General features: G+C 42.4%; 1 protein-coding gene across 1 annotated transcript; it reads right to left on the bottom strand.

The window, feature by feature from the left end:
- Positions 1–3,902: 3,902 nt before the first annotated feature.
- LOC8038149 (pachytene checkpoint protein 2 homolog) lies at positions 3,903–19,063 on the bottom strand. Its single transcript, XM_002399742.4, has 10 exons — positions 18,805–19,063; positions 18,584–18,728; positions 17,713–17,886; positions 17,550–17,640; positions 15,122–15,258; positions 14,954–15,040; positions 10,583–10,689; positions 8,127–8,280; positions 4,991–5,146; positions 3,903–4,068 (listed from the first exon to the last, which is right to left on the bottom strand). The coding sequence occupies exons 1-10, from the start codon at positions 18,903–18,905 to the stop codon at positions 3,976–3,978; spliced, it is 1,245 nt and encodes a 414-aa protein (XP_002399785.3). The 5' UTR covers positions 18,906–19,063; the 3' UTR covers positions 3,903–3,975.
- Positions 19,064–19,484: the final 421 nt, after the last annotated feature.

A 19,484-nucleotide genomic window follows, 5' to 3' on the forward strand; every position in this document is an offset into this window, starting at 1 on the left:
CTTCCCCTTCCTTCCCCCCCCCCCCCCCCCCCCCCCCCCCCCAGGCAAAAATTCTGGGTGCGCTAATACGCTTGGCAACAGGTTCAAGAAGAAACTTGGCACTCGGCATTCGAACCACAGATATCGCGATAACTGATGTTTGCAGACTGATTTTTTTTTTTTTTTGTATGATGTATAAGCAGTGTGACCCCGGCATTAGAACGGCTGCAAACGTTCGGCTGGGAACATGCGGCACATCAAGTTGAATTTTGAGACACTGATGTCGCAACATGTTCTATTATGCATCCCGCACTATTCATAAAATAAACAATTACATTTTCAGCACTAGCATGCTATTCATCACACATCACACATCTTCTTGCTATGGATTTCATAGAAACGAGGGTAGAAAGTTGGGTCAGTTGGCGATTCATAATGATTAAAAAGCGCCACAAGCGCTGTTTCTGTGCATTCTTCTGTGTCCGTCGTCTTGCTGCGCTTCTTAATCATTTCATAGAGAGCTATATAAATTATTGAAACTCCAAAGTTCCTATTTCTGTTTGCCAAAGATATAACCAGTGAGCTGGCATTACAATGAGTGCAGTAATGGATACAGCTGCAAAACAGAAATATTTCTATGCCCTTACAAGTATATACACCAGCTTGCAGCCATGGTGTCATGCCACCACAGTTCCCCAGGTAAGGGGAACTGGTGGTGGCAGCTGCGATCATATATATTTTGCTCAAAAGTCAAACTGAAGAACCGCTGAAATTTTTCTTTCAGCACCTCAGCAAGAAGTAAGGAGTTTGTCATGCAGAATAAATTTAGAGCAATAAAATAATTTGCAAAAAGCACAAAAGAGACATGTATTTAAGAAGCAAAAAAAAAAAAAAAAGATTTCTTACATGCAATGACGTGTGCATACATATATGAAAAATATATCTAGCAGTACATATAGCAGTACACTGTGACAACCTGAACAAATACAATGTTTTGTCAAAATTTTGAATGCCAAGTTCCAAAAAGGTTGACCGATTAGTCTGCAGCAAATTGGGGCAGCAAAATATTGCCGAACTTCGAAGCTGAAGTGGACATAAAGAAACATTCATTTTTCAAGACAATTTGCTCAGTCAATGTGCACCCAGAAAGGATTCAATGCGACCACAGTACCATCCTATTAGCCCAATCCAGTACCAGCAGAGGTTGACCTCAAGCATTCAAAGTTTTGTCCTTTGCAATATAATGACATGACTGGTCCACCTGGTCACCTTAGGAGGTCAGCATAAAACTTAATTCTTATTCATTCCACATATAAATACTTTGTTAAAATTCATGTGACATGAAAACCATTGACTTCTTTGCTTTTCTTGTATATTGTTGCAACTTGTCTGCAAACATTTTAGAAATGGCTGTTTGATTCCCTCAAACACACGGCTAGCTGTCCAGTCGTGTTTGAAAGCACCAGATAAGGCAAAAGGATTACTGTGACAAGATGCATCCTTTTTCTTTAGAAAGGCATATTGCAGGAGACGAAGGGTAAATCACTGTAAAAGGTATTAAAAAAAATATTCCACTAAGATGTTAGAATGAAAAATGTGTTAGCACAAAATTTGTTTTCTTAAAGTTCCTAATGCTACAATGGTAGCAAAAATATTCCAGAAACCTGGACTCATCATGAAACTGCAGTATTTTAATTTTTCGTTAAACCATCTACAATAGCCAGATGGCGTGTGTTCAGGCTTGCGCCCCCGTGGAAAAACAGTATGGTTTGAGATCTCCAACGTGTCGGACGTCAATGTCTCCCGGGGCTTAGGGCAAAAAATAAACACTTTTACAATGACGTAAAGTTGCACATCGGCAATACAATAAGAGAGCGACACTTTTATATTCAGAAATAAGATCAGCATCAACGACAAACGTCTACGAAAGTATTATCTGGAGTCATACAACAGACACAAGGATTTAAAAAAAAATGTCTTTATGTCCACAAAAGATGCCCAGGTGACTGGCAAGACCAGTGAAGGTCTTTCCCATACGAAACACTGGATTGTGCACACTTGACGCGACTGGAACATAAAAAGGCATAGGCGCACGGGTCGACGTCTGTGGAACCCTAAAGGATATCTGAGCCAGCAAATCAGGACAGCCAATAAAGCCGTCAATGGCCTTAAAGAAAAATGAAATATCAGCTTTTTCACGGCATTGATGTAAGCTAGACAAATGTAGGGCACTCATTAAACAATCATTGCGTAACAAACATGAGTAATAGTGAAGGTACCTATGTCTATAGATTGACAGGAATTTATTTTGCACTCGCTCTAGCCTGAAGGAGCTGCTGGGACAGATGCTGTTCTAGACCACCGAGGCGTGTTCCAGATGAGATCGAGCCAACGCACAGTAGAGAAAAAAGAATGTTTTCGGGTTCGAAAACACTCTAGACATCCCACAGGCAACACCCAGAGTATGCAAGGCGGACATAATCATTCGATCTATATGTGCGTCAAAGCGGAGAGAAGAATCAAACATCACACCAAGGTCTCGAACTTCGCTAACACGACTCGGAACCTCTGAGTGAATAGTATAGTGAAAAAATATGATGAGCGTTTTTCGCGTGTAGGGCATTACTTTAGTTTTAGCCTTATTTAAGATTAGGTTATTAGTCATACACCAATTATAAATTGAACAGGCATCTAACTGAAGCATCCTACAATCACTGACACTGTGAATTTCTTGAAATATCTTAATATCTGCGTTTTGCAAAACTGAAGAATTAGAGATAACCTTAGATGCGTCATTGACAAAAATAAAAGAAGGTAGAGGCCCCAGCACCGACCCCTGAGGGACCCCGGACGTGGAACCATATCTCAATGAGTATTTTCCGTTTACTCGAACAAGGCATGCTCTGTGCAATAAATAATCTTGCAGCCAGTGGCGAAATGTCCCACATACACCATACTGCGATAGTTTTGACTGTTGACTAATTAACTACAATCACTTAATTAACTTTTTAATTATTGGTTTTAGGGGTCATGCTGCAATTGCAATATTGACGGCATTTACTATTAGAGACCAGACCAATTTAAAGAATTTGCAAAAAGGTAATGTTTTTTTTTTAGATAATAATTCATAAATTTTCAAGCTTTATTCCTCAATCTATAAATTGTGCGCAAAACGTGTGCATCAAGCCCTGCCTGCAACGACGCTTGGAAGAGCGACGTAGTAATTTTAATCATGTTCTCACTATCTCGGCAGCGTATCCTTGGTGGGCGAACCGACGACACAAGCGACCTCAATGTCTAAAGCGTCATTGTGGGCAGGGCTTGATACGCTCTCTTTCGCGGTCAATTTTTAAATTAAGGAAAAAAAAAATAAAAACGCAAAAATTTATTATTATCTTGGAAACCATTAACATTCTGCTAATTCCTTAAATTGTTTTGGCCTTTTATTAGTGATTGTCATCAAATTGCAATTCCAACATGACCCACAAAACCAATAATTAAGAAGCAAATTAACATGTCTTATTTAATTAGTCAATTTAGCATGACGATTATCACTTCATCTAATGTGTGCCGAGCCTGATAAATACATGATAAAAACGGCACCCATCTAACACTCGCCCCTTTTTTAAAAAAAAATAATTGTTCAATTAAAACTATAACACCTTGTATAAGGAAGCTCTTCCTTCAAATACATAATTGAATAAAACAGTTTTCTTCACTATTCAGCTGCACTGGTACTCGGCTAGACAATGCAAACGGGACAAGTGCGACACATCAATCTGAAGCAAGGTGCTAGTAATTTTACCTGTCCTTTCGTTCGAAAATGTCCTCAGTGCCTCGTTCACAAAAGTAAGCACCAGAAATACATCAGTTTATAAACATGGGTGCACCATGCATCCAAAATATTAAAGCCATCCCAGAAGTTACACAAAGAAAAGTTCTTTATTACTACACAAATGGTGGAAGTGAAGGCAGCATGAAGTCGAGCATTCAAGGTTAAAGAGTGATGATGTCTTTGTCATCTTCCATCTGACTGTCCACAGCACTTGACAGAGCCACCAGGAATGCTTTTGGTGTCAAGGACTGCGCCTGAAAATTTTACCCAAACCTCTGCTTGTGCAATGGAGCATATGATTTTCACTTGAGTACAGGAGGGCGTTTTCAGATAAGATTGAACAACCATGTCCGGTAACCATGTCCGGTAACCATTTTTAATTTTGATAGAAAAAAAAATTTGCTGGCTTTATGCTTAGAAGAATAAAACCAATCCATGTTTTGGAAAAAAAAAAAACTGTTTTGCGAAAAAAAATTGTAAGCACTCCCTCAGTAACGTGCGCGTTTTGCATATCGCGCGATGGTTGGCATTTCGGGCGGCTTCTCCAAAAAAAAAAACTGTTCTGGCTTCGAGTCAATAAATATTTACTGACAAATTAGGCATAGGAAGGATTGACAAAAAGTATTATTCACCAAGTGTTAGGGTCGTTATTGTGAGAAAAAAAAAATCGCAAACACGGCACATTGCGCAATAACGAACTGGATTAAAGATTTTTTTTCTCCGTATCACTAAAAGCTAAGGTCTTCAAACTTTGCCAGTGTGCTGCCCTGTGTATAGTTCATCTTTGCATGAAATATTGTCCTGGTTAGCGGGAGAAATTTAAAAGAATTGCTCACACAGGGGCATTTAATTAAATACGCATTATTTTGAAAATCATTTTAAAAAAAAGGCCATCTTTAATATTCTTCAAACTCTTCAAAGTTCATGTTTATGATATGTACTAACAGAGTCTACAAAAGCATAATGCAATATTTGTGACTTTGAAGTTATAAAGCGAGAAATATGGCCAAACTGACGCTAACGCGGTTGCCATAAATGGGGCGTGCACATACCCATTCTTCACAATTTCATTAGTATTAAAAAGCGTAAAAATGCTACCGGGTGGTCAGGAAAACACAAATTGACAGCACAAAAAAGAAACATTTCACATAGTGGAAGAAACCCATCTACTCTTACCTCTGCGAAAATTGCGTGAGCAATGAAGGGCAGTCTACGAAGCGTTCTGCCACTCAAGCCAACTGACTTGGAACAGACTGACTCCAAGAATGTCCCGAGCCCACTTTCATGCTCTGCATCCTTCAAAAACTTGACACTTCCTTGAATGATGCCTGCCTGTAAGGGATGTGACAGGTGTCGCTATAAAGTGCTTGAGATTACTGCAAAGGACACAGGTCGCTGTAAAGGTCATTGTAGTCAAATAGATCACAAACTGAAGTAAAAGTTAAAGCAAGGGAGTATGCCCATTCTCGAGTACACTTATGTATGTAAACAGGGAACATAGCCAAGTATCATTTTGGACCTCTTGAGAGGGTCTAGATTTTATTGGTCTTCCCCCAAGTATAATGCCAAAATTCTATTTGTGGAGTCTTCAGGGACTCTACAGAAAGGATGGCCAGCCCATTCGAGGTAATGCGGAGACTGATTGAAAGTGAGCAGACTCGAACATGGCTCATGTCATCGCAATTTTACGAGGGCCACTTTGAGGCAAGTATTGTGCCTTGGAAGTTTCAGCACATTAAAGGCCCTGAGGAGGTCTATAATGTAAATTGAATTCCTGCTGGCACTGTTGTTCAATAAAATTGCATGTCCTCAGACACAATTAACAAGGCCTGACCCTCTTTCATTGATAGTCTGCTGCGAGAAATGTTGACATGAATTGTTGGAGGCACTGAAGTTACATGGACACACTAGGGTTTGCGAATGGAAGCTAGGTCAAAACAGGCACCTTTTATTGCTAATATTAAGGCCTATCGAGGCATGTGACAACATTACATGATTCGTATATGTCCACTTGTTTTGGCAGCAATACAGTTGATACAATACAATACAGTGGTGTTTTTCAAATGACCTAATCTTAAATGAGTCGAAGACAAAACATGTCCTTTTCTAGGAAGTGTGAAATTCCGAGTTTTCCTTATGTATTAGATTCCACCGATATTACTCGCGTTGAGGTCATCTGTGATCTAGGCGTTTTTATGGATTCAGCAATTAATTTCAATCATCATGTGACAACAACTGCAAATGCTTCCTTTAGAGTGCTGGGAGCTATTACCCGAGTGACACGCGGTTTTTCTAACCCACTTTGTATTTTACGTTTGTTTTCTTCACTGGTGCGTAGTCGTGTTGTCTGGAACTGTATTGGAGCGACAAATTCAGGTGTAATTGAGAGCATTCAACGTAGATTCATTTGTGTTTTGTTTGATCGCCATTTTCAACCGAATTATTTCTATAGTTATGAGAGGATTTGTGAACTTGTGAAGTTAGACTCGTTGCACAACAGGAGAACCATTCGTGGACTGACATATTTGTATAAGATCGTAAATGGTATAATTGATTCACCAGAGGTACTCAGTCACATCTACTTGCACGTTCCTCGTAGGTCTTGTAGACTCCATACTTTGTTTTACCCTACCGATTTTTACGATGCTGCACCCATGACACGCCTAAAACTGATGTATAACCATTTAGAACAGATATGTGGGAATGTGAGTCTTGATATTTTTTATGAAGAGCGTAAATTTTGAAAGTGTGTTGAGGCTATTGTTTCGTCCTAACATTTCGCTTTTATCCTGTTTAAAATTTTTTCTACTAATTGACTTATTGCTAAGAGCACCACTAAGGAGGCGTTAAGCTGTTGGTGAGTCACTCAAAATAAAAGAAAGAAAGAAAGCTCAATTCTTTTTTATTTTCTAAAAAAAGGAATGTGTCAAAACAAAAATTAATATGCTGTCTGTTCTATATGACCATTAAGATTTCACTGTGAGCTGTATTTAGCTAAACATTTAAAAAACTACTCCATAGCCTTCTTAATTTTATGACCTATAGTAGTTTGGAAGCCACGACATATAGCACCATTTAATCACTGCTGAATGTCTTTCGGGTGTTTGGGTTAAACTGAACACAAATGGGTAGTTTTGTCTCCAGGTCCTTTATTAGTCATAGAAAATAATGGTATTTAAAGACGTTGATATGTTAATCTGCACGTATTTCTCTTTGAAGAGTCTCCCAAGGGATATTTAAGTAGGGCATACTCCGTCGCGTTTGGTCGCCTCATTTTTTAAAGGAGCTGTGCAACGAACAAAGAATTGGCATCTCCTGCTGCTTTTGATATTGTTCACCTTGTCACAAATGACAGAAAACACACCTCTTTTCATTGAAATGTTGCGATTCCGCCGCGTAATAGCGAGGCAAAACTTAGAATATTCTTGACCTGCAGCTGCGAGCGGCGGCCATGAGAAACACGCGGCGTGACGTCAATGGGGAATCTTGTAGAAAGATAGCAAGTTGTGCGAATACCTGCTCGATAAAAGGTAACTTCTCTATAAATCTTGCCGTTCCCACATATATATAAATGCGTCAAAAACCTGGTATCATCGACAAAACTTTTATTATACGGAGTTTTAGTGGCGCCATCTATCCTAGGTCCACAAAACCGTCAGCTCTCTCTGCTACCGCGAACAGCCGCCAGAAGCCAAAGGGGGAGGGGGACAGGGCCGGACGGGTATGGCCGGACCCGGATGAGACTTTCCTCCTTTCACCATATTGTTCGCGCGCCGCCCGCCAGCACGTGGTCACGCGGTCGCGAGCGGATGAGTTCTCGCTGCTCACTGATGGCTCTAAAGAGAAAACTTTTCTGGAACCCCGCACCTACCCCATCAACATCACTGCGCACGTGACCCGGAAGACGACGTACGAGTTGAGAGGCGGCAAAAACCTGGATCTTTTTCATTTTTTAAAATAAAAACTAGGGTATCCAGGCAAAATCTGTTTTCTGTAGTTCACTTCATAAGTGTCAGGCATCAACTTCCACAATAATTTAAGCAAAGCCCTGAAATTGTTGCACAGCTCCTTTAAATTCATCTGAAACTACGAGTTCTCACATGACATATTATTATGTCATGTAACAAAATTTCTTAAGTGTTGTTTTAATTTCACTAGCGCTTAAGCAAAGATCAGTAAAATAGTTACAAAACAATGTAGATTTGCACAATCAGATTGAAAGTAAAGTGCCATTTGGACTGCATATGCTACACCAAAGAAACCATCTTCCTAACAAAGTGTGCTTTGTAATTCGGGCTGAATGCATTGATACCCTTTGTAGCTCCTCAATGCAAGATTCGAAGATCTTCAAGATCGCCGCCTGGCTGGGGTAACCAAGGTATCGTCTAATATCTGCGCGGTCCACAAACGCAAGATCAATGACCCCCGTGATATTGGATGTTGTCAGCACAAAGACGTTTGGGTACCTGAAGAACAGAGAAAAAGAGTCGAATGAGTTTAGTTTCTAGTCTCTTCCCCTCCCCCTCAGGTGCTCCATAAACTTTATCCTAAAAAATAACCTGATAGGGATACCGTGTAGATTAATAAACAAAAGGTGCCAAGTATCTTAGGTTTTTCATAGCTTCATCACCATAAACTTGATATTGGCTGTAATAAAGAATAAAAAATAATAGACACTGAATTAACAGGATAAAAGACAAATTTCAGAAAAAAACTTAACATTTTTTTTTTTTTTTTAAAGCTAAGAATCTAATTAAAAAATTACACAGGTTTACGTTTCTCTATATAATGCGAAATTAGAGCACAGGTCTTGAGATATGTCGATTTTGTCATACACTGTGGTGAAATCGACCTGAACAACAAGTTTGACAATTTAAAAGAAAAAAAAAAAAATTCCTACAATTTTTTAAATACATCAAGGTATATTTATAGAACCTATTAAGTGAGGGGAAAAAGTTAAGATGGTGGAGGAAAAACAGTAGCGGCAGCAGAGGGTGCCAAACACGCGAGCTGTGATGGCAGGCAGAAATACCGTAGAATACCGCGCATCCGCCCATTCCACATTAAGCGCTCATTCCCAAATCTCTAAGATCTGAGAAAATACGCACCGTACATTTATATCTAAAATTGATAAACGGAAAAGCGCCCATCCCCCATTTTTTTGCGATTATCTCCAAAGTTTGAGTGGGCGCTTGCCCTGTATTTTACGGCACTAGTTTCTGCCACTGCGGCTTCTACGCTTCCTAGAACAAAAAATCTGGGCAACATGCGGTTTGCGCCCTCCTCCGTTCGAGAAATGCCCCCAAAACATTTTTTTTTTTCGCCAAAATTAAAAATGAGACCCTTTTAGCCTGCCCCATTTGAGATGATACCAGCCATATATATTTGTTTTTTTGTTCTGTTTTAGGCCAGGGAGGAAAAGGAGGTTACGGTATGATGATGTCCCATAATGTAACGCGCGCAGTGTTTGTTTCAAAGTGAAATGTTTATGGCTATAGTTGCTCCGAATTTCGTGAAGCCGTGACCTGTGACGTCACACGATGTCATAGTTTCTCCACTAAATTTAGCTGGAAAATTGACGCCACGTGATCTCAACACCAATTCAGTTTCCCGACTAAATTTAGCGGGGAAAATGGTGTCGCATGACTTTGTGTCACGTCACCTATAAAAAAATTCAGTTTTCCTGCTAGATTCAGCGGGAAAATTGATATCACGTGACCTCAACATCAATTCAATTCCCCGCTAAATTAGACAGGGAAACTGAATTGGTGTTGAGGTGATGTGACATTAGTTTTGCTGCTAAATTTGGTAGGGAAACTGAATGCGAAGTGTTGCATTATGGGTAGGGTGACCATATTCCTCAGGGTGAAAAACGGGACGCTCTGGTTTAAGGGGGAGGGGAGGCGGATACAAAAGGTGAAATTGTGTTACTAGAGCAGATTGTTCCGTTGCCAGACAAGGGACTTTCGTCGTTAGTTTTCACACAGATTTATTGTTTTAAAACGAGACTGTCTTTCCCAAAAACGGGACGTCTGGTCACCCTAATTATGGGACGTCACAGACCTACACACCAATTCAGTTTCTTCGCTAAATTTAGTGGGGAATTGAATTGGTGTATAGGTCTGTGACGTCGCATAATGCAACGCATGCGATTAAGCCGACGCCGCTAAGCACGAAAATGGGCGCCTAATAGCTGCGCTTTAAAAGCAGCAAATTTCCCAGTCAATGTAGTTCATGTCTGAGGGAGACTCCACAAAATGACGCAAAACAAACACCCTTTCAGCACATATCGACCATCAAGTTGTGACCATTTATCACAATATAAATCTGAGAAACATACAATCTGAAAGTCGCCTATTGTACGCTTCACGAAAAATACTTAAAACGACGCACTCTCAGTAAAGTACACTTGCATAGTGCTGGAATGCTCTCAACTACAGACAGACAACTCAATATGCCAAAAGCTTTGTAGACTTTCTCAATGGTTGTGGTAAACAAAAGTGGGGCACTAAACTGACGCTCCACCAAAAGAAACATTCTCGGCATCATAAATACCAAAACAAAAGTGTTCCTAATGGTTAAATGCAATTCCAGCTAGTAATTTTTGAATGGGTCAGTGCAAACCACCTGGACACAACATTCTTTCCTGGACAATGTCTGTTTATGGAGCAGTGATGCTCCACGACTAAGCAACGCAAGTTTTATTACTCATATTGTTCTATGAAGCGAACACCAAGAGGCATTGTTAGGGGTACCAGCCGGACCTACTTTTTGATGCTGTCGATTTGTGTCAACAGTGAATTGACAACTCGGATTGCATCCGATGGTTCGTTGCCACCGATGGCTGCCTTGCGGCAGTGGGCCAAGCTCTCCACCTGGAGCATTAAAAGAACAAAGACAGAACACAAAGACTGCTTCAGATCCACCAGAATGTGTGACATTTACTTATTTATTCATACAGTACCTACAAGGCACAAGGGGATTATTTTAGAAAGTACCATATGCAGAAATTCATTATTTTACCATCAATTTCAGAAACCGTGCACCAAAATAGACGTAACACAAAAGAGAGGAAAAAAAAATTATGCATTACACCAATATTACACAAAAAGAAATGATGCATCAAGACTACACTACACAAGAATTACAGTAAAAAACATAGACGAATGTCCAATAGAAAGGAGGAACAAGGAGTGAAACGTGGGAGACCATTCCAGTTGCTAATCGATTTTGAAAGGAGGTTTTCAACATTTCAGTCCTGCACCTAATATTTCTTGACCTTGTGAACTTCTAAGAGCAATCTACTATCCTTGCGAGATGTTACACCACACCTCAGGTCAAACCATTGTTTCTCCCCTAAATTATCACATTAGGATATTTGCGACTCCAGTGAACTATAGGGGGCGCGCTGGTCAGGCGACATCGTGGATGAAAGGAGGTCGTTTTCATCGTTCGGCACGCGGATGACCATAAATTTTTTCCACTGCAGTATAAAATTGGTGTTACATATGAAAGGAAAGCGATTTTTCGACGGTAGAAACCTTCTTCTGGCCAGTGCATAGGAATTACACGGCGGAAGCATAAAAATAATGACTGGAAACAATGTTTGTTTCTATGCAGCCTACGAGAACCCAGCAGCGATAGCAGATGACAGAGTCAAAACGACCTCCCCTCTTGAGCTATGCGGCATCGATTTTGCTGGAGTCGCCAATATAATGGCGGGAAAAAGTATCAGATGAAACAATTTTTCGACCATAACTTTTTTTCTACAGGACTCAATCGGCTCATTTTAGGATATGATATGGGTTATTCAGTTCGGAACATTACCCATACTTGTGTGAATCGGTTGATGATTGTGATTGAGCATACCATAGTGTTCTCAATTGCAAAAGTCATACAAATTTGCTAAAATATGTGTGCATCAGATTTATTTTATGCAACAAAAAAGAAACAGTGACTCAAAAACAAAACCTTTCAGCCTTTCCACTCTGGTGAAGAAAGAAGAGCAGCGGAGCTGTAGCTTCTGTTCTCAGCGGTGGCTTTCCAGGCGAGCGAACTGCTCTTCTTTCGCAAGGAAATCTGAAGTGCTCGACGCAGTGTAACTTCAGGCGATAGTCGCCTTGTGGCAATTGCGAAACCATTCGCAGTGCTGCGCACATCGCCGCTCGTTCCGTTCCCGCTCTTCTTCCTCCGAAGGAATGTTGCCGCGATCTATGAGCGACGGCGGCAAGCAGACAACCGGCAAACACAACACTCTGGACAGCTACCGCCATCTATGAGCGACGGCGGCAACCAGAGTGTAGTGTCGGCCACGGGTGTCGGCATTTGTTTGGTACCGGACGTGATCCTAGGGAAACAGCCCTTAACAGCTCCGCTGTAATAAAACAGGAACGAATACTTTGTCGGGAAATCACCAGACTTGATTATGGCTTTCTCAACGGGATGGCATAGAGTCCACAAGTTTTTGGATGGATGCGCGCTCATTCCTCAGCAAAGCCGGTCGAACTTCTGATTCATATTCTGGTATGTTTTCTTCGCTCCAGCTCCTCCCACATGTGTTTGATCGGATTCAGGTCTGGGGACTGGCCAGGCCACTGCAGAAGACGGACTTGAGGCTGCTGGAAGGCATCCTTCGCGACCCTGGAGGTGTGCTTTGGATCGCTGTCCTGCTGCAGGATCCAGTCGGGAGGCATGTTCTGGTTGGCCCACGGAATGACATTGTTGACCATCATGTCCCTGTAGCTTTGGCCGGTCGTTATTCTGTCAATCTTGACAGAGCCCATCCGATTGCGAGAAGAGGCGAAAAATAAATTTGAGATTGAATCTGTGCCCAGCCGGACATTGTATGTATCGGATGCCATCACTACCGAACAAGTTGAACTTGCTCACGTCGGTGAACAGCACCCTACTCCAGTTGGCCAAGGTTCAGTGACGAAGGTGCGCGAACGCAACTCTGGTACGTCGATTCTTAACTTCTACGAGCGGCTTCTTGGCGGGGCGCCTCCCATTCAATCCAGCAGCACTGAGACGACGGGAGATGGTCTTTCGGCTGATGTGCAGGTTGCCACTGGCGTGGAATTCGGTGATGACGATGTCGACGGCAGTCAAAGTGGGATCAGCCTGGGAGCGACGGACGATGCGGGTATCCTGATGCAAAGTAGTGGAATGAGGCCTGCCGGATAGCTGAGAGTTCTCTATGGTCCCAGCCTGCTTATAATGTTGCAGGTTACCTGATACGGACGGCTGTGGGACCTTGAGGGCCCTCGAAATGTCCATTACATGCATTCCGGACTCCCTCATGTTGATCACCGCCTAGCGAGTTGGAACTGGGATCTCAGCCGTTTTACCCATTTCTGAATGCACAGCAACACAATAATGTTACAAAACTCAAAGAAACAGCTGTATCACGATTTATTCCTCAGAGTACCGTGCTTATCTAGCTTTGTGCGTGCAGGCGCATTGATGGCGGCATGTGGCGGCACCATAATACAGCAGAAACCACAAGAAAAAAAAGAGAAACAGAAAAAATGATAAAAATACGATGACCCTGGAATATGCCCAATACCGAGCGATGACATTCCTCTGATCACAGTACAGCCTAAGGCGGCATTGTGACCCGCTCATAAACACATATCATATCCAAAAATGAGCCGGTTTTGTCCAGTAGAAAAAAGTTATGATCAAAAAGTGTTTCATCCCCTACTTTTGTCTGCTACTGTACCATATTTACTCAACTAATAGCCGCACTGAGTATGAAAAAAACCTGAGGGTTCGCTTTTCCATGGAGCATGTGAATTGCCAATCACCGCAATCGACAGCATGATTCCAGCGGCTTACAGGACAGAGATAACGTCTTCGCATGAAGATACCATCTGTGAAGATTGCATTTGTATGGAGAATTGTGTTCTAGATCTAGTTACTCGCTATGTAATTTATGCGCAATGCGATGATTGGGTGTATATATGTTTTTTGGGAAAGCCAACGCAAGGGCCTTGTTCATAAATAGTTTGGCTATTACTCGAGTAAATATGGTATATTTAGACCACACAAACAGTATGGGATGGGGTTCACTCAGCCTGAGTTTCAATGCACCTAAGCAACAGAAAGCCTCCCCCAAATCCTGGTGTTACCTCTGCATTGCTTTATGCAGAAATAACAGAACAGGTCCAGGTTTGCTGGTGAGCTATCAACATTGCAATCTTTAAAGGAGCTGTGCGACGATTTTAACGTTGAAAGAATCGACATCTTCTGCTTTTGATATTGTTCACCTTGTCACAAATGACAAAAAACACACCTTCTTTCATTGAAATGTTGCAATTCCGCCGCGTAATAGCGAGGCAAGACTTAGAATATTCCCCGACCTGCAGCCGCGAGCGGCGGCCATGAGAAACATGCGGCATGACGTCAATGGGGAGTCTGGTAGAAAAATAGCAAGTTGTGCGAATACCTGCTCGATAAAAGGTAACTTCTCTATAAATCTTGCCGTTCCAACATAAATAATAAATGCGTCAAAAACCTGGTATCATCGACAAAACTTTTATTATACGGAGTTTTAGTGGCGCTATCTATCCTAGGTCCACAAAACCGTCAGCTCTATCTGCTACCGCGAACAGCCGCCAGAAGCCGGAGGGGGACAGGGCCGGATGGGTATGGCCGGACGCGGATGAGACTCTCCTCCTTTCACCGTATTGTTTGCGCAGGGCCCGCCAGCACGTGGTCATGCGATTGCGAGTGGATGAATTCTGGCTGCTCACTGATGGCTCTAAAGAGAAAACTTTTCCGGAACCCCATGCCTACCTTATCAACGTCACTGCACACGTGACCCGGAAGACGATGTACGAGTTGAGAGGTGGCAAAAACCTGGATCTTTTTCATTTTTTAAAATAAAAATTAGGGTATCCAGGCTGTTTTCTGTAGTTCACTTCATAAGTGTCAGGCATCAACTTCCACGATTATTTAAGCAAAGCCCTGAAATTGTTGCACAGCTCCTTTAAACATTAGGTTTTCATATTTTCAGTTTTATGTTTTGCAAGAGAATTCTAATCTTTAGCTTGGAATTTTAACAATAATGTCACACAATGTAATCAATCAATGTGCAATTTAGAGTACTATATTCAAAACCCCAAGTAAACACAGTACCTCATCAATAAGAACAAATATGATGCTGTCTTCGTCATCAATCAAACTCTGTATCTTCTGAAACATCTTCATGACCAGCTTGCCACTCTGAGGAATCAATACGCGATGGGTAAGTCATCACGATCTCACACGGGTGGCGGGGAAGGGTATTGTAAACAATGAGTTTACCTCCGAGAACCATTTGGAGAACAGACTATGGCTGTTGATCTCTATCAACTGGCCATACTTGAATCGAGAGTTGTGCCGAATGGTAAGCTTCTGAGCAAGAGCCTTGCATAGTGACGTCTTCCCCGTGCCAGGGGGACCTGACATTCCGAAGGTTCAAGAAAGTCACATATCTACAAGTGAGGCACATGTCCAAGCAGGTCACATCAAACTGCAGCTCACTAGCATCAAATAATAATGAGCGTATAACACAATGTTCACAAGGGGACACCACTGCCACAATTGCGGAAAATTATAAAATTTTTGCTTCGCTCAGAAAGATCACACCCCAAAAATATTCTAGCAAGTGACACAGTCAGTGATGCAAGTGGCATTGGATCATTTGTAGCAGCTTTTGTAGCAAGAAAAATATTGGTTTGGAGCAACCACTGACACTTTTGGAGTAGATGCCGAAATCTGCTACCATGTCACATGAAAATGAAAATGTGATGGCATCATTAAATGAGTTCATACCTGAAAATGGTTAAAGGGCTACTCCACCGATTTTTTCATTGTCTCCGATTTGCTTGAAATTTTGCTAAACTAATCAACAAACATCGCGAAAATAGTATCCCAAATATTAGGTCAAAATATTGTTTTTTCGCGAAGTTATTGAATTTACAGTTTTGGTCCTCACCGTGTTTTTCAAGCTGGAAGTCTCTACTGGCAACAATGAAAAAGTGACGTCAGTGGAAGGCAGGGGTTCACTCTTTGGGCTGTAGATTTTGTTTTAAACTGATTCGAAGCAGTTTCATGGTGTCAAATGAATGCTTGGGAAGCTCGCTGCAGTACCCGCGCTCCAGCACGGAACAAATGATTGGCATATTCTATTTTTTGGCTGCTTACTCGACTGGCAAGCCTGCCTGCCACTGACGTCACGGCCCTGAAAAGCGCGCGTATATTTGAATGTTGGTTTTTGCATCATTTTCATTTGCCGATTTCGCAATAACTATTATGAATTTCGCGATTCTAAATAGCATACCGGAGAGAGTAAAGGCCGGGGAGTGAGAAAATATAGTTAGTTGAGGTAGCTCAAAAAATCGGTGGAGTACCCCTTTAAGGGGTCCTCTTTGATACTGAAACATATTAGTTATTATCTTTTGTAGTAATAATAGATTGGAAGCAAAAGGAACATAGCCTTTTTTTTTAGAAACAAGGCTGAGGTCAAAGTAGGTTATAATTACAATGGGTATTAAAAAATAGTTGAAAATGAAGTTTAGTGCAACACTCCAGCTGAGATAAAGCCTGTCTCTCCTTCCCCCTTTTACACTCAGTTAATTTAGCCTGCACATATCATTCCTGTAAAATGCTGGCAAAAAATCAGCATATCTGCTATGACGTTTATCAATAAAAATATGTGCCCCAAACTCACTCGCCTTTACCAATCATAACAGTACTGAGCATGATTTCCAAGCCAATCGTGCTAATCTATGCCCTCTACTTTGTCAGCCACTGCTCCTAGCACTCCGGTGCAAAGCGGTGACGCTCGACGCGCACGCGCTGGTGTGAGGTCGTGGAGGTCGACGCGAGTGGCACAAGTGCCACAGTATACTGTAGTCACACTATGGAGGCACGTGGCAGACACGCTAATCAAGTGATATCCTCAGGAGTAAAGAAACCCTGGGTGTTGCGTTTTGATTTCAGTTTCTATATGACTTTAGCAAGCTGTTTGGTAAGCCGAAGAAAGGCAAGCCAATCCAAGGGGATTCGTTCGGCAACCATGAATAAAGAAAGTTGTTAGTTTGCTTAACCGGTTTCTTTCTGGTTTAAACCACCAGACACAACATAGGGTCTGTCGATTACAGTAGCCACCATCCCACTATTTTGCAAAATTCTCTCGCGACTTTGAGCTCCTGACATTGTCTGAAAATTCAGACGATGAGGGGCCAGCGGGGTTGAAGAGCAACATTTACACTTCGTTTCATCTGAAGTTAAAGCGCAGGCGATGCTACAAGTCAATGATACCAATCAAGTTGCATCAAAAGCACATCATGGCATTCGTCATCTATCTATACATGCTCTTTCATGGGCTAAACTAATCAGGTGCTGCAAATTCCCCAAGACGTGCACTTTTAGTATGTCTGTTTGTGACTATGTGTTTAAGCCTTCGACTGTGCTCTGAACTAAGATGAAACAAACTATACGGTGGGTAAAGACGTTATGAAATACATATTTGTACCATTCTCGTTTCCTTTTACTTTGAATATTAAAATCAACCAATAATAAAACATTTTTATTTTTTGCTATGCTCAAGCCCACCTCGGCGCAGGTGTGGCACAATTCTTTGCAAAAAAGGCGCAAGATGTAGAAGACTTTCTATGACGGTGCAATTTGGCGCAGCACTTTCATAACTGCACAGTGAACAATGATGGGAAAGGGTAAAGAATTATACCGTGAAGAAGGACCACCTTGTTCCATGACACAATGTTGTGATCAACATTCTTGTCCGAATAGAGGAGTGCTGTAGATGAATAGCTCAGCAGCTGCAATAATGGGCGTAACATGGCCGCCTGTTAGTTCATGCTTTGATGGTGTTCCACTAAGAGAGCAGTCACCTCATCCTTGACCTTGCTGTCGAATACCAGGCTCTCCCAGAGCCCTTCAAATTCGGCTGAGGGTAAGACCCAGTGGTTTGCTGCTGCCATGCCATCCTCCAATTCTTCCACCCCCATCTCATCGGCGTTCACATGGTAGACGTGAGGCACCAGAGGCATGTGTGCCAGGTTATCCTGCAAGAATGACAATGATGAAAAAAAGGTGCAGGACAGTCCTGTTATGAATGAACGATCCCTGGGATGAGATGCGGAAATGTAAGCCCTCCTCTGATAAATCCAAAAACACTGTGCAATGGCAGGCACAAGATATTTTAGTCTACAAAACCTTCTAGGAGCTACGAGACATTTGAAAAAGGTTTTTTAACATTTGTTACAAAAAATTTGCCTAGGATTTCCAATAGGCTCGCTTCCTTCGATCAATCAGTACAAGTTCTCTTCGACAGAAGCGAAAGCTACATGAGCCAAGGCTGAGTAGTATCAAAGGCACTGCTCAGCTCTCATTTTCAATGTTTAATTAGACACGCTATCACTTGCCATAAAAGTATATATCAGAACATCCAGGTCAGATATTTCTATCTTGAAAATACCCGATACACCCACAAGTCAGCTTCCAACTTCAAAGCTGCATTGTCTTTCAGTCTGGTTCGGGGATGCCAGAGGTGTTCAGTTACAGCATGAACGAGAAAAAAAAAAAGGCAAGCAAATCTTTAGACCCCCCTCCCCCCCCCCCCCCCCCCCCCTTTTTTTTTAATTTGTTCGCCAGATTTTTTTGTTCTGTCCGTGTTTTTATTATTCTTCTGTTCCGGGTTTACTATGGATGTCATTTGTTCGCGATGACGGCTCTTGGCCCAAGACACGAAAGCGGTGTTACCTTCTCGGATTCAGGATACTCGATCAAGACCTTCTCCACGTGTCCTGAAAGCGGCGTGTCGTCAAACCGCGTCATTGTCGAGGGATATCCCCTCAATCGGAGCAAACCCTCGACGTGCCGGACCACTTGATCATCTCCAAGAGCACTGCGACAGCACCCAAAAACAATGTCGACGTTTACGCATCCATGAGCGAAAACGCGGTCCCGCGCATTCCTCTTACCTCCGGTTAGTTTTTAAAATCTCGGCGTGTATAGGTGGCATCGTCACGGCATTCCTTTGGTCCTTGTCACCGTTCACGAGGTACGTATTGCTTAGGGGCATTGTACAGCTTGATAATTTGAAAAATTCTGGATTACCAAACCGATCAAAAATGCCGCGTTAACGTTCACCTCGCTGCTGCAGCTCTTCTGGGACCGAGAGTATGATACCTGGAGCGTGTCTCCGACTGGTGTGTTTAGCGTCCTATCCCGCCCCTTCAGAACTGGTCTCGAAGTGGCAACAAATGACGTCACAGAAGCCGGAGTGTCATGCCGTTGCATGACGCGATTCTGGCGGTTGGTCGTAGGAATGCTGGCGAAAAGCACAAGCGAACGCGAGTGTCGCTGTCGTCGCGGTGTCTCAGGCACGTCTCAGGAGTCCCAACTTCCGGCTGCGGTAATTTCCATGGACTGTCTCAATGCAGAGCGACCTGCAGCAGAACAGGCGTCCCTCATATCCACCACAGCTGCTAGGACACCACCAGGGTCGCGACCGGCGACAACATGACACTTCTATGGCGTCATCAGGCGGAAATCGAGGGATCACTTTTTTAGACGCGCAAAACAGGAGCGGCGGGATGTCTTTTTTTGGAGGTCGTTCGGGCACAGTCCCCAGCAAGGCGGCGGCGGCGTTGCGGTTCAA

Source organism: Ixodes scapularis, unplaced genomic scaffold (genome assembly GCF_016920785.2).
Source record: "Ixodes scapularis isolate PalLabHiFi unplaced genomic scaffold, ASM1692078v2 PGA_scaffold9__187_contigs__length_104089568, whole genome shotgun sequence".
NCBI lineage: Eukaryota > Metazoa > Arthropoda > Arachnida > Ixodida > Ixodidae > Ixodes > Ixodes scapularis.

Bases quoted from the DNA above. Each gene is read 5' to 3' on its own strand.
- LOC8038149 (XM_002399742.4), bottom strand. From the start codon at position 18,905: ATGCCCCTAAGCAATACGTACCTCGTGAACGGTGACAAGGACCAAAGG. The intron at 17,641-17,712 runs GTGACTGCTCTC...CCATTATTGCAG, and splicing joins ACAGCAAGGTCAAGGATGAG to CTGCTGAGCTATTCATCTAC. The intron at 15,041-15,121 runs GTAAACTCATTG...TTGATTCCTCAG, and splicing joins TCTCCAAATGGTTCTCGGAG to AGTGGCAAGCTGGTCATGAA.